The 20,849-nt window shown below is 46.9% G+C and overlaps 1 protein-coding gene across 1 annotated transcript; it reads left to right on the forward strand.

Annotated features, from left to right (window-relative positions):
- Nucleotides 1-802: 802 nt before the first annotated feature.
- Nucleotides 803-20,170, forward strand: Strip1 (striatin interacting protein 1). The gene is made up of 21 exons (XM_021631663.2): nucleotides 803-1,015; nucleotides 4,341-4,410; nucleotides 5,005-5,079; nucleotides 5,409-5,543; nucleotides 5,641-5,761; nucleotides 6,757-6,825; nucleotides 7,835-7,941; nucleotides 8,050-8,177; nucleotides 10,719-10,901; nucleotides 11,289-11,506; nucleotides 12,355-12,420; nucleotides 12,526-12,589; nucleotides 13,496-13,567; nucleotides 14,094-14,168; nucleotides 14,351-14,448; nucleotides 15,574-15,700; nucleotides 15,913-16,013; nucleotides 16,729-16,795; nucleotides 17,236-17,340; nucleotides 17,885-18,089; nucleotides 19,254-20,170. The coding sequence occupies exons 1-21, from the start codon at nucleotides 836-838 to the stop codon at nucleotides 19,499-19,501; spliced, it is 2,514 nt and encodes an 837-aa protein (XP_021487338.1). The 5' UTR covers nucleotides 803-835; the 3' UTR covers nucleotides 19,502-20,170.
- Nucleotides 20,171-20,849: the final 679 nt, after the last annotated feature.

Genomic DNA, 20,849 nt, shown 5'->3' on the forward strand with positions numbered 1-20,849 from the left:
ACCATGTGCATACCTCAATTTGTCTTCAATGCAGAAAAGAATTTAAAGATTATCCATTATGAAGCAGGGTTGGGGTTTTTAGTAAAAATAATATCATACAGACTTTAGGCATGAGGGTTAGGAGAAAGAAGGGTGCTTATAGGAAAGGAAGTAGTAAGACATATCCAAGTGTGGGTATGGTCTCAAGGGAAAGTTTTCATTGAGTGAGTCTTAGCCATACATACCATTTTGGTGGCTCTCAAATTAAAAGGCTAAGAAGAAATCCCCCACTTCACTCCCGTGCGTTTTATAATATCCCGTGGAAATATAATCAGATAAAGTAAAACCAGAAGTCCCTAGGGGTTCCGCAAGGAATTTCCCATAGAGTCCTACAAACAGGCAGCTTTTTCAGTTGGGGGTAGGGAGGAGATTTCTAGTAAGCCGCTTCAAATAGACCCATAGGTAAGGGATTCCTTATTCTACTGATACCTCCCTAATTTTCCCTCTCATCCTGCCTCACCACGAACAGGGCTGTGGCGACGGGGAAAGTGATGTTGGAGGAAGGAAGAAACAACTAAACTAAGCGAAGGTGTTAAGTCTCACAGATTAAAAAAGACACCTAAAGGGATCCCCGAGAGCGCAGCGGCACATCTCCTGCCTAGTTCCCCTGGAAGGAGGGAGGGGAAACTAAATGACAAAGAGGGAAAAGACCTTGGGAGGTGATTGGCAGTTGCGGCTTTCCACAAACGCCGGCACACTCAAAGTGGCGACTGGGGAAATTTCCGGGAGGAAATCACGCGAGAGTTGCCTGACGGAGGCCGTCCGCGAATTGAGCCGGGGGTGTGGAGCAGCCAAGATGGAGCCGGCGGCTGCCGGTCCCGGCCCTCTGATTGTGAACAACAAGCAGCCCCAGCCGCCACCTCCCCCGCCGCCCGCCACCGCACAGCCTCCACCCGGGGCGCCGAGGGCCGCCGGAGGCCTCCCGCCGGGGGGCAAAGCCCGCGAGTTCAACCGCAACCAGCGCAAAGACTCCGAGGTCAGAGCTGCAGGGGGGCGAGGCTGGCTCTGGGCGGGGGACGGAGAGGGTCCCGGGGCCGGGGCGGCTTCCGGGCTCAGCCGGGCTTCCGGGTGGCTTGACAGACGGACTGGGAGCTGCTTTGCCGAGAACCGGTGCAGCTAGCGAGGCTGGCAGCTCCCGCGGCCCCGGGGAGGGAAGCCCGGAGCCCTGCCACGAACTGTACTGCGGCCGAGGAGTCGGTCCTGGAGCGGGGGACACCGCCGGTCTGCTCCCGGGGGCGTGACCTGAGGCGCAGCCCTGGGGTGAATAGTCGGTGGTCTGCACGCGTTTTTAACCCCTCATCATTTCCGGCCTCTGGTCCTGGGTGGGTGGTGGGCGACGCCAGTTGGCAGCGATGGGACCAGGGAGAGTTTAGCGGGCGCTCAGAACGGCTTCTATCTCTACGGCTGCTCGGCCCCAGGTTGTGAGCAGAGCCGAGAGGGCACGCTGGGTTTCCTCCGAATTTTAGTCAGTGCAGGATGAAGCCGTGGGCAGACACTGCAAAGTATTTTTGTATGCCCAATGAGCCTAGTGCTGAACTGTGTACACAGTGCTGATCAGAAGTACACAAAAGGCGCAGGAGTCTCCTTGATAGTGTGCTGTAAGATTCCCTTTGCCCGCGCAGTCTGGAGCTATTCACCTCGCCCCAAGTTAAAATTCCTCCCACTGCTTCCGTTGGCAGAATTCATGAATGAACACACACCCGTCGCAGCATTTTAGGGCTTCTTAATCAGCACATTCATTCCCAGAGCACTTACTATGCAATCTCCTCCACCTGAGACAACTCCCAGTGTGATGAGCCGTCAGGCACTTACCGAGAGGGAATTCCTCCCTCGTTATTTAAACTTGATGCTCCAGCGTGTACCAGAGATTAACGATACTGTCTTGAAGTCGTTCCTTTGAAACATTTTTGTTGCACGCTCAAGCCCTGATAAAACATGGCACAAATGAACAAGCCCAGGAGGAGAGGCGGTGAGCTTAGAGTGGCCTTTTTGAAAAAGTAGAAGATGGACTTTTTAGAAATCTTTTCTTATGGACCAAAAGGTCATCAGTGGCTACTTCTCAGTCATCTCTCAAGTATGGAGGAGTATGAAAGTTTTAAGTCTGTGAGCATGCCCTCTTCAATAACCAGACTTGTTCCATTCTTTCCTGAAGAGGATGCTGAGAATTGAACTATATCCCCGACTTTCTTTTTAAAATGTTTTAGTTATCTGGAGAGATGGTTCAATGGTTAAAGCATTTGCTGCTCTCTCAAAGGTCCTGAGTTTGGATCCCAGCACTCATGTTGAGTGGCTCACAGCCAACTATTACTCCAGCTCCTGGGGGTCCAGTACCCTCCTTCTGACCTCCTGGGCACTTGCATGCACACATGCACTACACACAGAGATAGACATATAAATAAACCCTTTAAAAAATGTTTTAGGGCTGGCAACATGGCTCAGCAGGTAAAGAAGTTTTAAATTTTACTAAGGAGCCACAAAATAGATAAATACCCTTTCATACATTTTATTTTATTTTTTATTATTTTTATTTTTTTGAGGCAGGGTTTTTCTGTTTTGCTTTGACTGTCCTAGAACTTGCTCTGTAGGCCAAACTGGCCTCAAGCTCACAGAGATCCACCTGCCTCTCTACCTTCTTTGTGCTGGATCAAAGGCGTGGGCAGCTGCCACCTCCTCCATTGCCACGACTACCACTCCCCAGCCTCTTATTTTATGATGCTGAGCATCAAATTCAGAGCCCAGCTAAGCAAACACTGTCCTGCTGAGCTACATCCTCAGCCTCTATTATAATTTCTGTTTCTACCCTTGAATTTCACCAGAGTCAACATCTGGAAGGCCCATCGAGTAGATCCGTCTACTTGCATTAGAGGTGCTGATGCTGCACACTTCCTGTAGAGGCAGCTGAAGTCAGTCGTTTGGGAATATGATCAGTGCCAAGAGGACAAGGAGGCTGACTTTGGAGGAGAGCCCAATATGTGCTTCATAAATTTTATTAGTCCTCAAAAATAGCCAAAGCAGCCAAGTATGCTTCCAGCTTCAGCGTGCAGGAAGTTGAGGAAGGAGGGTCAGAGTTCAAGGCCAGCCTGGGCTTCAGAGTAAAGCTGTCTCTGTATAAATACATGGGGAAGGGATAAGGAACGGTTATGGATTTGGTGGTGAATATGATCATAATACATTGTATAATGGGTGTGAAACTGTAAAAAAAAAGTCTTAAGAAAAGTTCCAAGCAGATTTTTGTTGTTCTCATTCCGTAAATGAAAAATTCAACCTCAGTAATGTGTGCTACTATTGATTTTACTTGTGTTTTGGTGGTTCTGGAACTTGAACCCAGGACCCTACACATAGTAGGTAATCATTCTATACTGAACTATATCCCTAGCCTAGAAGCTCAGTAGCTTGTGAAAGTGTCCATTACTGTACATGAATAAGGAGTAGAGTTATTGCTTGTGGCTATATTATGTCATTTTTGTCAGTGGTCATCAGCTGTTGTAAGGCTCTCCCTGACCCCATCCTCCATCACACTCACCTCTTTTTCTCCTCAACTCCCCTTCCAGTGGTGAAGATTAAACCCAGGTCTAGCATGTACTAGGCAAGGTGCCCTACGCTGAACTGTACCCTCTGGTCTCCCAAGTACATTTTAATCAAGACTGGGTTCATCCTCTTTTTCTTGATGCTTCTCTTTTTCACAAGGCTTCTAAGGTGGTGAGGTCTCAGGGATCACCTATCCCTAACAGATTCTCATCACATTCTCTCTTGTGTGGGGGAGGGTGGCCAACCTGTTCCATTCTGCTTTCTCTGTCAGTTCTCACTGAAAACTGAGATAGGGGCAGGGTGGCTGAAGGTTACAAACAAAATACTCATTTTGTTTGTAGCTGTCTAAGTCTACAGTTCAGAAAGAAGTGAAATTTCTAGATATTTTGTAACTGTATGGACTGGTCAGTTACTGCACAAAATTGATAGAAACTTTGGGTTTATTGTTGAACAGATATGAAATAAATATCATTGGTCAGCAAAACAGAATCCCTGTTTCAAGGAACTTGCTGTCTCATGGAGAGGAAGATGGAAAAAAAAGGAATTCAATGAATAAGCAGTTTATAGTGGGTGCTTTGAAAGTGAAATACAGGGTGCTGGAAAGGGCTTAAAGGGGACTACAGTTAGTCTAGGAGACAAAATATTGTGATAAAACATCAAAAGAGTGGAGGCAGTGATGTCATATAGTGCACCAGGTCTTTGAGGCATTTGTGTTTATCCCTTAGTAAAACACTCAGGAAGGTCTTTTATGTGAAGCTTTTTTCATTCTCCAGGGCTATTCCGAGTCTCCAGACCTGGAGTTTGAGTATGCTGACACCGACAAGTGGGCAGCAGAGCTCGCAGGTAACGTCTAATAGACCCTTGTGTTATTTGACAGGAATTTTGACTGAGTTCTTAAGAAAATTAAGAGTGGATATAATTTTTCCCTAGTTATTTCTATTAATGATATATAAAACATAGGTTAGCTATTTAACTTGGACCACGTATCTCCAAATTTTGGATTGTCCTTTATTTCCATGAAGGGTCTTGTTTGGAGCCAGCTGAATTGGTGAGTTGCTACTGTTGATGTATAATATGAGGTTAGTATGAGCTGTTTCTCTAGCCTTCATGATCCTTATTCAGGAGGTGACACTGAAGACATACATTGAGAGCGATGGTCAGCCTCTGACATACCACAGTCTGATGCACATCTTACGAGAAATGCCAAGATTTATGCTCTTCAGTCGTTCCAGTTAGAGCTTCCAAGTGGCCAGTGTTACTCTTTGAGCACATCAGAACACTAAGGCCTTCCTGAGTAATTAGAAAGAATAGTCTGAGACTCACTGTGACTCGGGCCAGAATAGAGTTGGGGCTGGGAGCGAATGCCTTACTTTCTCTGTTGCATGTGAGACCTGATGTGGAGTGTGGTGATAGTGAGGAGACTTTGTCCTTTGACAGAACTTTACAGCTATACAGAAGGACCAGAATTCCTGATGAATCGGAAATGCTTTGAGGAGGACTTCCAGATTCACGGTGAGATCATTTCCCTCACTTCTTGGTTCCTATCACACTGCATCAGGGCAGTTCGGGGCTTCTCTTCATCATCTGACTAGGCTAAGCCATCCAGGAATATGAAAAAATTGTTGTGCTAGTTGTTCAATGCCAGATGTGACATGTAAAGTGGGCCTTCTGGGCCTTCTGATGTGAATTCCAATTCACAGGGTAGCAGGGTGGTCTTATTCCCTATGAAGGGGTAACTTGTCTTTCTGGTCTTGTGACTGTCCTGATTTGAAAGATTAACACAGTCCATTCCATTGTGAGGAACTGTGTGGGCTCAGTTATAAGTGTCTCTTGCCCTGCAGTGACAGACAAGAAGTGGACTGAGCTGGATACCAACCAGCACCGTACGCATGCTATGCGACTTCTGGATGGCTTGGAAGTCACTGCCCGGGAGAAAAGACTCAAGGTGGCCCGAGCAATTCTCTATGTTGCCCAAGGTATTGTGAGGATGTCCCCTTGGCACTTCTGAGGGGCACTCTGACAGAGCCTTGTTTTGTATGGAGGGGCACAGTAAGCTTTGCCCTGTGTTTGCAGGTACCTTTGGAGAGTGCAGCTCAGAGGCAGAAGTGCAGTTCTGGATGCGCTACAACATCTTTCTGCTCCTGGAGGTGGGCACGTTCAATGCCTTGGTGGAGCTTCTGAACATGGAAATAGAGTGAGCACTTCTGTCGAGGGGCTTATGTAGCGAAGGGGAGGGGAGGGAGAAGTGGGAAGGGGGCAGAGCTTACAGACCTAACAACATCTGAGACAGTTAAATAGGCCACTGAAGGTGCAAGATCTGTTCTCAGGCTGTTTGGAACATACAGGGTTGAATAATGGAGAAGCTGCTTAATGATTGCTTAGAAAATAATATAATAGAGAGAGATGAGAAAATAATCAAGAGGGTGAGAGGTTCCTACGTTGACAGAAAGTAATGATGGGTTCCTGTGCTGGGAACACACACTCTGTAATGTGGAGCATTGGTACATGGGCAGGTCCTGCCCAGGCCCAAAACATCCTCCAAAAGGAGACCTCTTATCTTGAACTCTTTGATTGTGTGGGCTCACCTCTGTTTTTCCCTTCAGAAGAACGCCACACCCAACTCTAACATATAGGCACTACAGAGCTTGTCACCTCTACACCTTTATCTCATGGGCAGGCTAGCTACTGCTCGTGTAAGAAAAACAGCCATCATAAATAAGGAAGATTGCTATGAGTCGGAGCCTAGCCTAGTCTACATAGGTAGCCAGGGTAGCCAGAACTACTTAGTGAGATTATATCCAAAACAAACAATAAAATTAAAATAAATGTAGTAGTAACTAAAACCACTCACTGAGAACTACATCCTCAGGCACTGTTCTTGGAACATTACCCATTTGTGTTAATAACTCAATGTTGTTATCACCCTGATTTTGTAGCTGAGGTACCTGGACACAGGAAAGTTGACTCTGCCTTGCCCACGTATACCTAACTAGTAAATGTTAGAGCCAGGATTCCCACTTCGAGACTTAACAGTCTGGTCTACAACTTAAGTTCTTAACCAGTGTGGTGTCCTAAGGTCTCATGTAGAGCCTAAGCACATACAGCATCTTGTTGCCCGATGGACAGTACTTGTCAAGGGCATCACTTACTTCCCTTGCCCTGTCAAGCTGATTCAGATCTCTCCTGCAGTAACAGTGCCGCATGCAGCAGTGCAGTGAGGAAGCCTGCCATCTCCCTGGCTGACAGCACAGACCTGAGGTGAGACGAGCTACAAGCCTGGTACCCTGAGCCAGAGAGTGAGCTTAGAGCAAGGATGAACGTTTTTTTTGTGGTGTCTGCATTTCTTTTGTACACACTAATCAGTGGTAGGCTCACTGGGAGGCATTAGTAGGCCTCCATCTTAGGGGAGGAGAGGAGCCTGGAAAATCCAAAAAAAAATCTAGGGTCAAGCCACTTCATAGAGATGCTAGGAAATTGGTTGTAGAATATCTTATGTGGACAAAGACCCGGGGCATTGCTCTTGTGCTCCCACAACCCGTTGTGCACAATTTGATCTCCTTATATATATAGTTATCCTAACAGTGCAGCCACAGTTCATCGCTGCACAGGAATAGCAACTGCTAAGCAATGGGGTCATATTTCCAATGTTTTAGAGTTAAATCTGGTTTGGAGGTTCTCATTGTAGTCATGGTCACTGCATTTCACCTCCTGTTTTCCACTCCATCATGGTAAACCATGTGTCCTTTATGTAATCCTGCCCTGCTTTGACCTTAGTAGCTTATGCTAATCAGTTTTGTTTTTTCTTTCCAGGAGGCTTAGGGCAGTGAATTCTTTAGGCCATTCATATTCATATCTGTCAGCTTTGAGTAAGCTCCTTTTAGACACTGGAGATACAGAATGAGTTACAGTCTCAGTCTTGGGAGGAAAGATTTAAACACCCCTTTGCTCTGCGGGGTCCTCGGGTGTCATTTCTCTTCTGGGGTTTTCTCTGTATTTCAGTCTTCCCCTACCATACACTCAGGTGTTTACGTCTTTGTCAGGAAGTGAGAATGCCAAGGGTTCCTCCCTCACATTTTTGCTTATTTAAGATTGTCTCCATGCATGACCTAAGCCAGCCTAGAGCCCACTATGTAGCCTAGGCTGACCTGATACTTGAAACCCTCCTGTCTCAGCTTTCCAAGAACTGCTATTTCAATCTTGTACCACCACTCCTGGCGAGAGTGCCCCTTGGTTCCCTGTCATATTCTGTTATGGTTCCTGTGCTCAGGGTCCTGCTCAACATCATGTATCTGATTGTGGAGACTGTTCACCAGGATTGTGATGGCGACAAGGCTGAGTGGAGAACAATGAGACAGACCTTCAGAGCTGAGTTGGGTAGGACCCTGGATCCTCTCTTAAGGCCTTGCCTGGGAGCTGAGACGGGAGGTCTTTGGGTGGGTCCTCTTGCTGCCTGGGGTCCTGATATCTTTGAGTCACTTCCAGGCTCCCCTCTGTACAACAATGAGCCATTTGCCATCATGCTGTTTGGGATGGTGACCAAATTTTGCAGCGGCCATGCCCCTCACTTTCCCATGAAGAAAGTTCTCTTGCTGCTCTGGAAGACCGTGTTGGTGAGCACCTTCTTGGGGGATACTCATACTCATGTGAGGAGATGGGGCAGGAAGGAGATGTCTTTGTACAGTTGGCCTCTGTACTTGTGGATTCACATTCGTATATGTATCCAAACACCGGTCACAGAAAGAGGTTTGCATCTATGCTGATTGTATGGACCTTGTTTTTATTCCCTAACTAGTGTAGCAATAATTTATGTAGCATTAGGTATTACAAATAATCTAGGGACGATTTCAAGCTTGCAGAAGGTTATGTATAGGTTATAAGCAAGTTCCGTTCAGTTTAATGAGGGATATGATACCTTCCTGTGAGAGGGGTGAGGTGACATTCCCAGAGCTGGTCTCCCATGGAGAATGATGAATAGCTACATTTCTTTTTGAATACTGAAGTATGTGAATATGTAGCTACTTGGTTTTAAAAGTATTTGATTAGTGTCATTACAGATTTAACCTAAGCCCTCTTGTGTGCCAGACAAACAGACTCCACTGAGTTACATCACTGGCACTCTTTTTTTTTTTTTAATGATTTATTTATTTTTATTTTATGTGCATTGGTGTTTTGCCTGCATGTATACCTGTGTGAGGATGCCAGATCTCTTGGAACTGAAGTTACAGAAAGCTCTGAGTGCTGGAAATTGAACCCAGGTCCTCTGGAAGAGCAGCCAGTGCTCCTAACTGCTGAGCCATCTCTTTGGCCCCCACACTGGTGTCCTTTTTACTTTGTTGTTTATTTCTTGTGCATGTGGGTATGCATTTAATATGTACATGTGGTACATGTATAGCTGCATACACCCGTGTGCAGAGACCAGAGGAGACATCAAGTTTCCCGCTCTGTCATTTCTGGTGGTATTCCCTTACAGCAGGGCCTCTAACTAAACCTGTTTCTAGACTGGCACCCAGCAAACAAACTCCTCACCTCTTCTACCAAGTCCTACTGTTCGTACCCAACTCTGGGGATTACAGGCTTACATGTGACTTGTCCAGCTTTTTACATGGGTACTGGAGGGTTTAAACTTAGATCCTCATCTTTTCCAAACAAGTGCTCTTACTTCCTCAATTTTTTACTTTTTATTTTTACACAAGATCTGGCCTTAAACTTGAAATATTCCTGCCTCAACCTCGTCCGTATCAGCAATTAGGCTAATTTTTTTTTTTTTTTTAAGTTCCAGAAAAGAGATGTAAAAGAAATACAGGGTATGGTGGTATATGCCTTTAATCTCAGCACTCAAGAAGCAGAGGCATGCAGCTCTCTGTGAGTTTGAGGCTGTTCTGGTCTACACAGTGGTTTCTAGGCCAGCAACGGCTACATGATAATAAAATTATCCCCCAAAAAGTCCAGGGGCAGGAGGTTAGGCCTTTTGAGTCAAACTCAGTTGGCTCCGTGGCTTTTGTTAAAGCCATTTTCTCAATTATACAACAGACAAGATGCCTCTTTGGAGGCTACCACACTTGTGTTTGTAAAGTGGTTAGAGGCAAAGAGAACTGACAGAGTTGTCGTCCACTGGGTGGATGACTTTTGCTACGTGGGTTGTGAGCTTAATCTTGAACATCAGAGCTCTCTCCCTAGGCAGTAAGAAGTCCTGAAGGAAGCAAGAATTAGTCTCTAGCTGCTCTATTTCCCAAGGGTCTGTTGTGAAATGGACTCTGTTTCTACTTGAGGGAATGGATGCTGGGTAAACTGGCCATCACACTTAGGATAGGGCATTGTCAGATACCAAACCCAGGGCAAACTCTCCAGGAGGAGTTCTGTGCTCAGTGGGGTCCCCCCTTCGCTCTGCAACCAGACCTTAGTGAGTTAAGAGCCTCATATAGCATGTACAAACGTTATCTTGACGAAACCTGCTGGTTCCTCGGGAAGCCTCATTCAGGCTGAGAGGAAAACTGAGTTACTCAGAGTCAGTGACACTGAGTAGCCACAAAGACCACAGGGTAGAGTTTTGGGCTTTTGGTGAGGACTCTAGACAGCTTTTTACTTTATTTTAATATATTATTTTGTTTGAGCAACAGTATGTTTTAATTTTATTAGAAGACTGACATGTATGGTTTAGAAGTGTTAGTCTGCTGACATTTGTAAGAACTGGCTCTACTCTACTGTTTGTTTGTTTGTTTGTTTGTTTGTTTGGGTTAAAGACATGTCTCTATGTAGCCTTGCCTAGCCTGGAACTTGCTATGTACACCAGGCTGGACTTAAAATTATCGTGATCCTCCTGCTTCTTCCTCAGAAGTGTCAGGATTATCAGTATGTGTCACCAGACCCTGCTCAATCTGCTTCTTTTTAAAATTAGAGACTGTATAATACCTACAGAAGTCTGTGTATCATGATCTAGCTTCCATCAGCTGGCGTTTCATTTTTTCCTTCCTCCTTTTTCTCTTGTTTCCTGTAGAAAGCACTGAATTCTCCTTGCATGGCTTTAGTTTTTTATCTAAGAGGCTGTGTGGATCTCTGTAAAGGCTTAGGTTCATAGTGTCATGCATGCTTTTTAGCATAATGATAGCAAAAAGGGCATGGAGACCTAGGCTCTGCATTCCCATTTTATACAGTGCACGTTGGGTGGCTTTGAGGAGCTGCAGAGTATGAAGGCTGAGAAGCGTACTCTCCTTGGCCTTCCCCCACTACCTGAGGACAGCATCAAGGTGATCCGCAACATGAGGGCTGCCTCCCCACCAGCCTCTGCCTCAGACCTGATTGAGCAGCAGCAGAAACGGGGCCGACGGGAACACAAGGTGAGGCCACAGAGGGCCCAGGCTTCCTAAGAGATCTTAAAAGTACATACTTAGGGTTTGGGGGGGGGGGGAGGCGGGATACTTGGTCGCTAGGGCAAGCAGGTTATTAGAAATCAGCTCCAATCAGGAGAAATGCCTCCACGGCAGGGACACTGTCCCCAGCCCCAGGCCCAGGCCCAGTGTATAGTGGATACTTGGATCATGGCAGCTTCTGAGGTGCGGAGCGAGAAGTGACTTGTCACTTCATCCTAGTCCTAAGTCCTTCTCTGTGTTTTCTGGTGTTCTCAGCTCCCTATCTAATGCCTTTCTGTTCCATTTGAATTGTTTCCATTGGCCGTCATCGCATTAGTTGGCTAGTTTTCTCAGCTCCCTTCCCTGTGCTTTCAGGCTCTGATAAAGCAGGACAATTTGGATGCCTTCAACGAGCGGGATCCCTATAAGGCTGATGACTCTCGAGAAGAGGAAGAAGAGACTGATGATGACAACAGCCTAGAGGGGGAGACATTTCCCCTTGAGCGAGATGAGGTGATGCCTCCCCCACTACAGCACCCTCAGACTGACAGACTCACCTGCCCAAAAGGGCTCCCTTGGGCTCCCAAGGTCAGGTGAGTCTCAGAATTCTAGAGTATTCTTGAAGGGAGAGCCCTCATATCCTCAGCCTTCATCTGTCCTCTGCAAGATTAAAATGACCTTACATTACCCTGTGCTGGGCACAGGACTTGCAGAAGTCCTGGGCACTTCTGTAAGGTTGGTTTTGTTGATGTCACACATGTATGCTTGTTTGGTTCCTGTGTCAGTAACTGAACTGGTCAAACTCGATAGTGAAGAAATATTAGGGGGGAAAATGAGTATTTAGACAAACCTATTTCTGTTCATCTTGGAGTTGTATATGGGTTTTTATATAGAAATGATAGATGAAGAGTTTAAAACAATCACTTAATGTATTAAACAATAGAATTGGGTGAGTCAATAGATGGGAAGTTAGCTGGAGATGTAAAAGTGGTATATCTTTTATAGGCAGCAGCTTAGTGAGTATAAAAGAGGGTAAGTCCTCAGCTTTCATGTTGTGTGAGAGTATAGAACAGGTTACCCAAAAAGCCAGTGTTTCTGTTGAGACAAGAAAATGACCCATTTGAAGTCAGTAGGTTAGTGTTTGAAAGTACTAAATATTACTATTGTTCAAATAAACTGTGTTTTTAAGTTTTATGGACCTCCCTGATTTTGACTCAGCTAGCCATAGATATTATAGAAATGAAAATATACTTCAAGTTTATGAACCCAACAAAATTATAAAATCAAAATAGCCAGAATTCAGATTTTCCCCGTTACTGTAAGAGACCTGTCTTGGAATCAATGTTTGGAGATGCTTTGTCTATTAGAACGCAGGCCTGCAACTGTGGTGTACCTTGAAACAGTACTTGATACAATCTGCCCCTCTGTCTTCCTTTGCTAGAGAGAAAGACATTGAGATGTTCCTTGAATCCAGCCGCAGCAAGTTCATAGGCTACACTCTAGGAAGGTAAGTATGATCTGAGGCCTTTTAGAAGTTCACTCGCCTGGCGCTGGGGCAGCAGGCAGGTGAGTGGATGTCTGTGCTCAGCATAAGGCTTTCTTTATTCTCCAGTGACACCAACACAGTGGTGGGGCTGCCAAGGCCAATCCACGAAAGCATCAAGACACTGAAACAAGTAAGTAGCTCTTAGTGAACTTTTGGCTTGGTTTGGTCCCGGGTGAATAAAGTGACCCTGGGCCAAGGGAGAAGCCTTTCAGGGGTATTATGTGCCAGCAGGAGCCTGGAAAGCACCTCTTCATAAGTGTGACATCGGTTAGGGATGTGTTACATACCAGTCTTCAGAGTGTTTAATACACTAAGCCTTTCCTTTTCCTTAGCCAAGTTCTAAGGCAGTTGAGGGAGGCCGGCAGATGGAGAGGACATTGTCAGCTTCATTCTTCATAGCATGGCTAGGGAGCAAGTCTTCACCATCGTGGGTGTGCTACTAGCATACTTAGAAATCAAGCAGGCTCAGTTACCCAGTTCCATACAGAGCAGGAGGGCAGGCAAGACTCAGGCTCTCAGTAGTCAGGCAGGTAGAGTCTAAAGGCAGGGTTGGGAATAAGACCATCTGGCTTTCCTCCTGTGTTCACTGCTGGGAGGGAGCTGAGGGAGCGGTGGGTGTAAGAATTGACAAGGAAAAGACTCTTAAGGGTCGGGAGGGGTGCTTCAATGTAACAGGACTGTACTATTTCTAAGTCCAGTCTTGACATTGGTAAGACCAAGTGGTCTCTGCAGCTAGGCCGTTTGAGTACACAGTTTTGTCTCTGATGGCTTTCTCCTGTCATTTCTGCTTCTGAAGGCCCTTTCCCTTACTTTGCTTTGCTCTTCGCTAATCTCCTATGGGCTTTTCACACAGGCTGTCAGAAGTAGATGCTTAGAAAGCTATTAAAGGTTCGCAGTTTTACTTAGGGATCTTTGTTGTGACTTCACCCTCAGAAGAACGAAATGAAATCTTGGATTTTTGCTAGGGTGAGGAGGGACTGTGGCTAGAGAAAAGGGGTGTTTTTCTCACCACCTTCTCTCCCGCTTCTCTCTTCAGCACAAGTACACGTCGATTGCAGAGGTCCAGGCACAGATGGAAGAGGAATACCTTCGCTCTCCTCTCTCAGGGGTGAGTTAGGAGGCCTACTGCCTGAGCCCCCAACTGCTCTCAGTCTCGGAGCCTGGCCCACAAAGCTGCTCCAGGCCCAGCCTGTCCTTGAAGAGATTGCCGTCCATGTCCAGCTCTGTCAGTCCATGAATGGCAACTTGATCATAAAACTTGATCTCGCTGTGCTTTGTTCCCTAACTGTAACAGAAGAACAGTGTTAGACTGGTGCCTTCTCTCTTAGTTGTGTCCTTGGTTATTTGTTTGTTTGAGATAACACCTGTCTGTAACCCGGATGGCCATCTGTAACTCAGGCTGGCCTCAAACACTTCTCTCAGCCTTACCGATGCTGGGGTACAGGTATTTGAAAACATGCACGACTGTGGTACCTTATGAAGAATTAACTGAACTATTCCAAGTGAAGTTCCTGGCATGCTGTAGCATCACTCTTCACTTTGATACTGGAGGGTCTACTCCAGCCAGCTACTAAGCTGGGTTAGGAGACAGTTGCCTGAACATAGGGTTTGTGTTTGTGATATTTGTGTTAAAGGGAGAAGAGGAAGTTGAGCAAGTTCCTGCAGAAACCCTCTACCAAGGCTTGCTCCCCAGTCTGCCTCAGTATATGGTGAGTGCTCTGTGTCTGGGACCTCGCTTGGGGGATCAGTAAGCATCTGTGTTGAGATACCCCAGGGGCTGGTCTCCCCCTAACAAGGTTCCTGCTTTCTGAGGATCTGCAGGAGTCTCCTTCTCAGGGCTTCATTATGGTTCTGAGCGCTGATGCCCATCTGAGTAGTCTGCTTTTCCCAGATTGCCCTCCTGAAGATCCTACTGGCTGCAGCTCCCACATCAAAAGCCAAAACAGACTCAATCAACATCTTGGCAGATGTTCTGCCTGAAGAGATGCCGTGAGTATCAGAGCGTGAATGGAGTACGTCACAGCGAGGGTAGAAGTAAAGGGGCCAGTGTTTTTCAGGTTGGTTTCTTTCATTGGCCTAGCCTTGCTACAGGTGAAGTTTAGGGTATTTCTGATTCAGACAAAGGAAACTTCTGGATAAAGTTCACTGGGTTGGAAGATGTCATGGCCTGAATCCCAGCACAGACTGTCACTGAGTGAACTAAGTGAGTTAGGAATGCCAGTTTTCCTTTGTAAAACAGATGAGCAGTAGACTTTCTCAGAGCCTTCCTTCTAGAGCCATTTGGTTGGCACACCCTTCATGGGAGGGCTAAGTTCTGGTCAGTTTGCCAGCCACCACAGAGCCTGTGCTGGTGTGGTCTCTCCTGCTGGCCAGTGGACTAGCAGGCAGAATCCTGGCAAATGTCTCAGGAGAGTAAAACTCTTAGGAGTTCTTTTTCTCTGGCTGCAGGTGTTTTCATGTAAGAGAAAAGCCAGAGGTCATATTCTACACCTAGAAAGGACGCAGGCCCACATCTGATCTGCCTGCTTGCCAGGGCTGCCTTTCTCTGAGCTGATTCCCAGGTCTGGTGATGATGGCCATGTGAGGGAGAAGGCAGGGATCGGCTCATGTCAGAGAGATGTTCACAGCTATCTTGGTGATCCTAAGAAATAAGATCAAATGCACGTTTCCTCTTCTGAAGATTTTCAGTGACAAGTCCTAAATTAAACAGATAGAACTCAGTGCTTGCTAAATGTATCTATCTTTGGCACCCCCAACCCCACCACTGTACAGTGAAACTTCCCCACGTACTGGTGTTCCACCAGACATACTTTGACGAGCTCAGGTTAATGGAGTGGCTAAAGCTTAGGGAGAATTTGGGGAAAAAAGAAAGTCCCTTTTGGAAAAGAAGCAGAGAAAGGGAATGAGGATGTATTGGGTGGCCTTACGGAGAAGATAGAAATTGTTCCAAGCTGAATCACTTGGGAGGTGGGCAGAAGGATCCCTAAGGCTGACCCCTGAAGTGTTTGTGGGGTGTGGGCTTTTGCCGGCCGGTTCTGGAATCCATCCCCTCTGTGGACACCTAGGAGGGAGGTGCTGTGTGCTGGTGACTCAGCTGGGCACTTGTGTTTCTAGCACCACAGTGCTGCAGAGCATGAAGCTGGGGGTGGATGTGAACCGACACAAAGAGGTCATCGTTAAGGCCATTTCTGCTGTGCTGCTGCTGCTGCTCAAGCACTTTAAATTGAACCACGTCTACCAGGTACCTGTAGGGTCTGTCTGCCTTCCTATGCCCTGGGCCAAGGCCCCAGGCAGTGTTATTCCCCTAGCCCCAAAGAGTAGGGCTTGGCTTTAGAGCCACTTGAGCACTGCATAAGCATTCTAATATGAGGTTTTCCAGCTGAGGCATTTTATCTCCAGGAAAAGAGAATAAGGTCCCAAGAGGCATGCTTATTTTTCTTTTGTTGGTTTCAGTTTGAATACATGGCCCAGCACCTGGTATTTGCCAACTGTATCCCTTTGATCCTGAAGTTCTTCAATCAGAACATCATGTCCTACATCACTGCCAAGAACAGGTGATCAGGACCAGAGACCAAGAAAGGGTGGTATAGAAAAATGGCAGGACTTCCCGCTTGTCTCTCAACTGAGACTATTTAGACTTTGTTTTTGCTTTTGTTTTAGCATCTATAAGTCAACACTTTGCCCAGCCTCAGGAGACAAAATGAATGACAGTGTATCAGTTATGAGGTTAGCTAGACTAGTGACTTTGTGTTTGGCTAGGAGGCTCTCATCCTAGGTGCTAGAATTGCCATTTCGATCCTTCCTCTTTTCCCCCTTCCATTCTCTGTAGGAGCTTGGCCTTGTACGCTGTAAAACTTTGTCGATGACTCTTATATACTCTTAACACCCACCTTGTACCCACTGTACCCAGTAGCACCTGCTTCTCAGTCTGAGACATCACAAGGGAAGCATCTGACCAGCTGTGGCCTCTAAGAGGGCTTGGCATAAAACAGGTGTCTTGAGCCCCACCTCCCAGATTGTGTTAAGGGAAAAGCTGCAATAGAGTCTCAGCCCCTTAGAGTTAACCGATTAGATTACAAACTGTTTCAGTCACAAGGGAATTTGCACACTGTCTTGTAGCATGTATTTCCTCATGTATTTCCTCATGTATGGGAAACCGGGTTAGAGCAAGGGAGGTAGATGCTGTTTCTGCTTCAACTCAATCACAGCTGCTCTGGCAGACTCTGCCTTTGCTCATGGTGACCATCTGGGTCTTCTTGCATTCTGCAGCATTTCTGTCCTGGATTACCCTCACTGTGTGGTGAATGAGCTTCCAGAGCTAACTGCAGAGAGTCTGGTGAGTGGCGTGACATCTCCCTGGCTCTCTTTGGTATGAGGTGTCTTCCAGAAGAGGTCACCTTTGGCTCTTAAAGTACCAGAAGTGGCCATAGAGTCAGAGGGAAGGATGTTGTGGAGCAGAACCACTGGGAATTGGGTTTAGGATTAGTCGGGGGCATGTTCTGCAGGGGGTGCTAACCTAAAACTTGCCCACTCAAGCTGCGTACAGCTTCTCACTGAAGTCTGGGGCCGTGCTCCCTGGTTTCATGGCCCATGTTTCCTACAGAAAAAGTCTGCCGAGTCCTTGATGCTCTGTTAACTTGTGGGGTGGAATTCCCTTTGACTGGCTGTGAGTCAGGGACCCAAGGTAGAAGCATTGATGTATTTGTCAAGGCCTTTGGACACTGCTGAGCAGCTGCAGCTGTGACAATTGTGATTGTCTCTGGCTTTTTCCTGCAGGAAGCTGGTGACAACAACCAGTTTTGCTGGAGGAATCTCTTCTCTTGCATCAATCTGCTTCGGATCTTGAACAAGCTAACAAAGTGGAAACATTCAAGGACCATGGTGAGTCAGTGCTGCAGCAAGCCTGGGAAGTCACAGAAGAATGCCACATGCTGTGCTTCCCCCAAACCTGGGACAGGGAGCCCTCAGGGTGGGGCTTGCAAAGCAACATAGTCTTCCATTCAGTTCTGCAGACTTCTGGTTCTTTGATGAGTGGTGCCAGAGGCTGAAAGAGACTCTCAGTCATGCTGTGAAACAAACTCACACTCAGATATTTTTTCTGTATTCTCTTGATCCTGGTTGGGAAATGTTAGTCAGGAGTCCAGGAGTTGCCTTAACCCTGGGATGCCTTTGCGACAGGCAAAGTACATGAATTTTCAGAAATTAAATTACAGGGTGGCCCATAATTAGGGTGACCAACCTTTGTGGTTTGTCTGTAGCTCTGCTAGTTTTAATGCTTAAAGCGCTGTGTACCAGCAAACAGGTGAGTGCGAGAAAAACTGCATGGCTTGTCACCCTGTTCCTTAACCTCAGAAGTGTTAAGTGACCATGTAGTGGCATACACCTTACTCCTTTCCTCGCCATGGCTGCCACTGTGTTCGCCCAGATGCTAGTGGTGTTCAAGTCGGCGCCCATCCTGAAGCGGGCCCTGAAGGTGAAACAAGCCATGATGCAGCTCTATGTGCTGAAGCTGCTCAAAGTGCAGACCAAGTACCTGGGGCGGCAGTGGCGCAAGAGCAACATGAAGACAATGTCTGCCATCTACCAGAAGGTGCGACACCGGCTGAACGATGACTGGGCTTACGGCAATGGTGAGGCCGCTTGTGAAGCAGGGTTGGGAGAGGGTGGGACAAGGGATGCCTTTGACTCCTTGCCTGTGGTACCTTAGTTTTCTCTGCCCTGAGGCACAGGAGAGGGCCTGGATCTAGTTTTTGTGGCACCAGGAAGAGCGCTCTAGGCAAGACTTTGGGAAGCTGCTCAGTATCTATGCTCATCTGTTTCATTATCTCTCTGCTGTAAATCTTGTCTATTCTAGAAACTGCTGAAATACTCTGCCCCTCTTCATCCCTACTACAGCTGCCTTCTGGCTGCCTAAATCCAATAGTTCCTGACAGGCTCCACCTCTAGTTTCTTCCCCCCTGTCTGCCTCAAATTTTGTTCCTGTAATTTTTTTCAACACACCTATCCTATGGTTTTATCTCCTGAGTAACATCCCATCCCTGATGAGCTTTCTAGTTCCCTTAGGAATGAAGTCAAACAGGGAGGGGTCACTCTTTCACTTCCCCCTGGTCCCGTAGTCTCCAGCTTTCTTTTCGAGGCCATTGTTTACTGGTAGCCAGCCTCTCACACCCAGGACTCCAGGCACAGAGCACGATCCCTCGGTACCTACTGAGCATTGTTCAGATGCCAGTGTCCACAGTTGCCATGCTCTCCAGAGTGCCCTCTGTCAGGTACAGAGGGCAGCTCCACTTAGTCCCTGAGCATCAGCCATGTCACCTCAGCTTCTGGCTCTGGATACCGTTGGATACCTATGGTATCTTCTCCCAGCTTTTCTAACTGCTCTGTCTGGGTGTTGCCATGTTATATTGGTGCAGTTACAACACTCTAACTATACTCAGCATCTGGGCTCAAGGTGGCATATGACGTCTTGTCAGGTAGGTGAGAGGATGAGCCAGTGAGGTAGTCTTAGGCTTGTACTTCTGACCTTTGCAACCAAGGAAACTTTGTGCTTACAAAGTGCTTTATCCAGGGGCTCTCCCATGTGGGTCTTCATGTTTTGGGGGAACAAGCCTCTTTCTCAAAGATGAGGGTTTTCTTCTTGTATTTGACTCTCCTCTACTTCTTGGAAAGAATTTTTGTTCATCTTTCTAAGGATGGGGCTTGAAGATGATCTCCTGGTAAAAAAATCGTACGCTTCCTCATGGGGAGGTGCTATAGGGCTGGACTCCTTACTGAGTTTTTCTACTTTGCCCCAGATCTTGATGCCCGGCCTTGGGACTTCCAAGCAGAGGAGTGTGCCCTCCGTGCCAACATTGAACGATTCAATGCCCGGCGCTATGACCGGACCCACAGCAACCCTGACTTCTTGCCAGTGGACAATTGTCTGCAGAGTGTCTTGGGCCAGCGGGTAGAGCTACCTGAGGACTTCCAGATGAACTATGACCTGTGGCTAGAAAGGGAGGTTTTCTCTAAGCCCATTTCCTGGGAAGAGCTGCTACAGTGAGGAGGATGAAACTGCAACTTGATCTCATCATACCTGAGCGAACTGTCCTCATTGCTGCAGTGCTCTTAATTCCCTCCAGGTGGCAGCACAACTCCATTGACTCCTCCACAGCCAGCCCTGGGCCTGTGAGTGAGCCTAGGCCGGCCTCTGGCTGATTCCCAGCATCCTACTCAGGAGCAGCCATCTCCAAGCTGGAATCTACTCTTCCACTTCCCCAGTTTCTACCCTTCTTTCTTGGATGTGATTGATTGAAGCTCATTTCACAGTTAGTCCTAGGCTGGAAAAGCTGGGATGGACCTTGCATCCCTTCTCATCTACAGCTGTATCTTGAGGTCCCATTGACTCCTGAGCAGCTCTGGCATGCCAGTTGGTAAAGAAGGATGGGTTGGTATGAGGGCTAAGAACAGAAGGTTGGCACTTTGGTTGTGCTCTGGGCTTGTCTCATGCCATTCCAGCATCCTGCTAAGTTTTGTCCGGAAGTGATAGGTACCAACCACAGCCTCTGCACCCTTGTCAAAGCTAGAGTGAAGCTTCCCAAAGCCAGGGATGCCAGTTTCCTCTTGATTGGCGTGGTCTGTAAATATATAAAACTGTGTGTTCTCTAGTGTCATGGTGGGGTTTTTAATGTGTTCGTGTATTCAGTTTACATTAAAAGAAAGCAAAACTGTCTCTGTGCCTTGTCTGCAGATATAGGCTCTGGAGACTGTGGATGTAGCTCATGAGGTGGAATGCTTACTTAGCAGGTAAGAAGCCCTGGGCTTGATCCACAGCACCACATCAGCCAGGCATGGTGGCGCACAATTGTAATCTCAGCACTTGAGATTTGGAAGATGGAGAATCAGAAGTTCTAGGTCATCCTCAGCTACGTAGTTCAAAGCCAGCCTAGACTACATGAGATTTTTTTTCTCAGAAATATGGTCTGAAAATTCTTCCCACCAGCATGCTAGTCAACCTACCTAATCTCTTGTCTGCCTGCCTTCCTGCCTTTCCTATCTATTGTAGAGGGAAGGAAGAGGTAGTACCTTGGTCATCTGACTGTATCAGTTTGGAATTACTTTAGGGTTCTGGGTAGCTAAGGTTCAGTGGTCCTGAGCTACTGGACTTGCTGTAGTTTGTGTAGAAAGGATTATAGTCCTGAGCTGTCCTCGGTCAAATCAGTTAATGCTAGGTTTAAGAGAAGTCATTTGATTGGCTCTTTACTGGGACAGAGGTGTTTGGGACAAAAAGAAAAATTGGTGCTCCGAGCTATCAGAATCAGTTTCATGGTGAGAGAGTGATGAAGAGCACAGGTGTCTGTCCGTTTGAGTCCTCCTAGAACCTCACTTGGCTAACCTGTTCATGTGTGTAT

Source organism: Meriones unguiculatus, chromosome 10 (assembly GCF_030254825.1).
Source record: "Meriones unguiculatus strain TT.TT164.6M chromosome 10, Bangor_MerUng_6.1, whole genome shotgun sequence".
In the NCBI taxonomy this organism is placed as follows: domain Eukaryota; kingdom Metazoa; phylum Chordata; class Mammalia; order Rodentia; family Muridae; genus Meriones; species Meriones unguiculatus.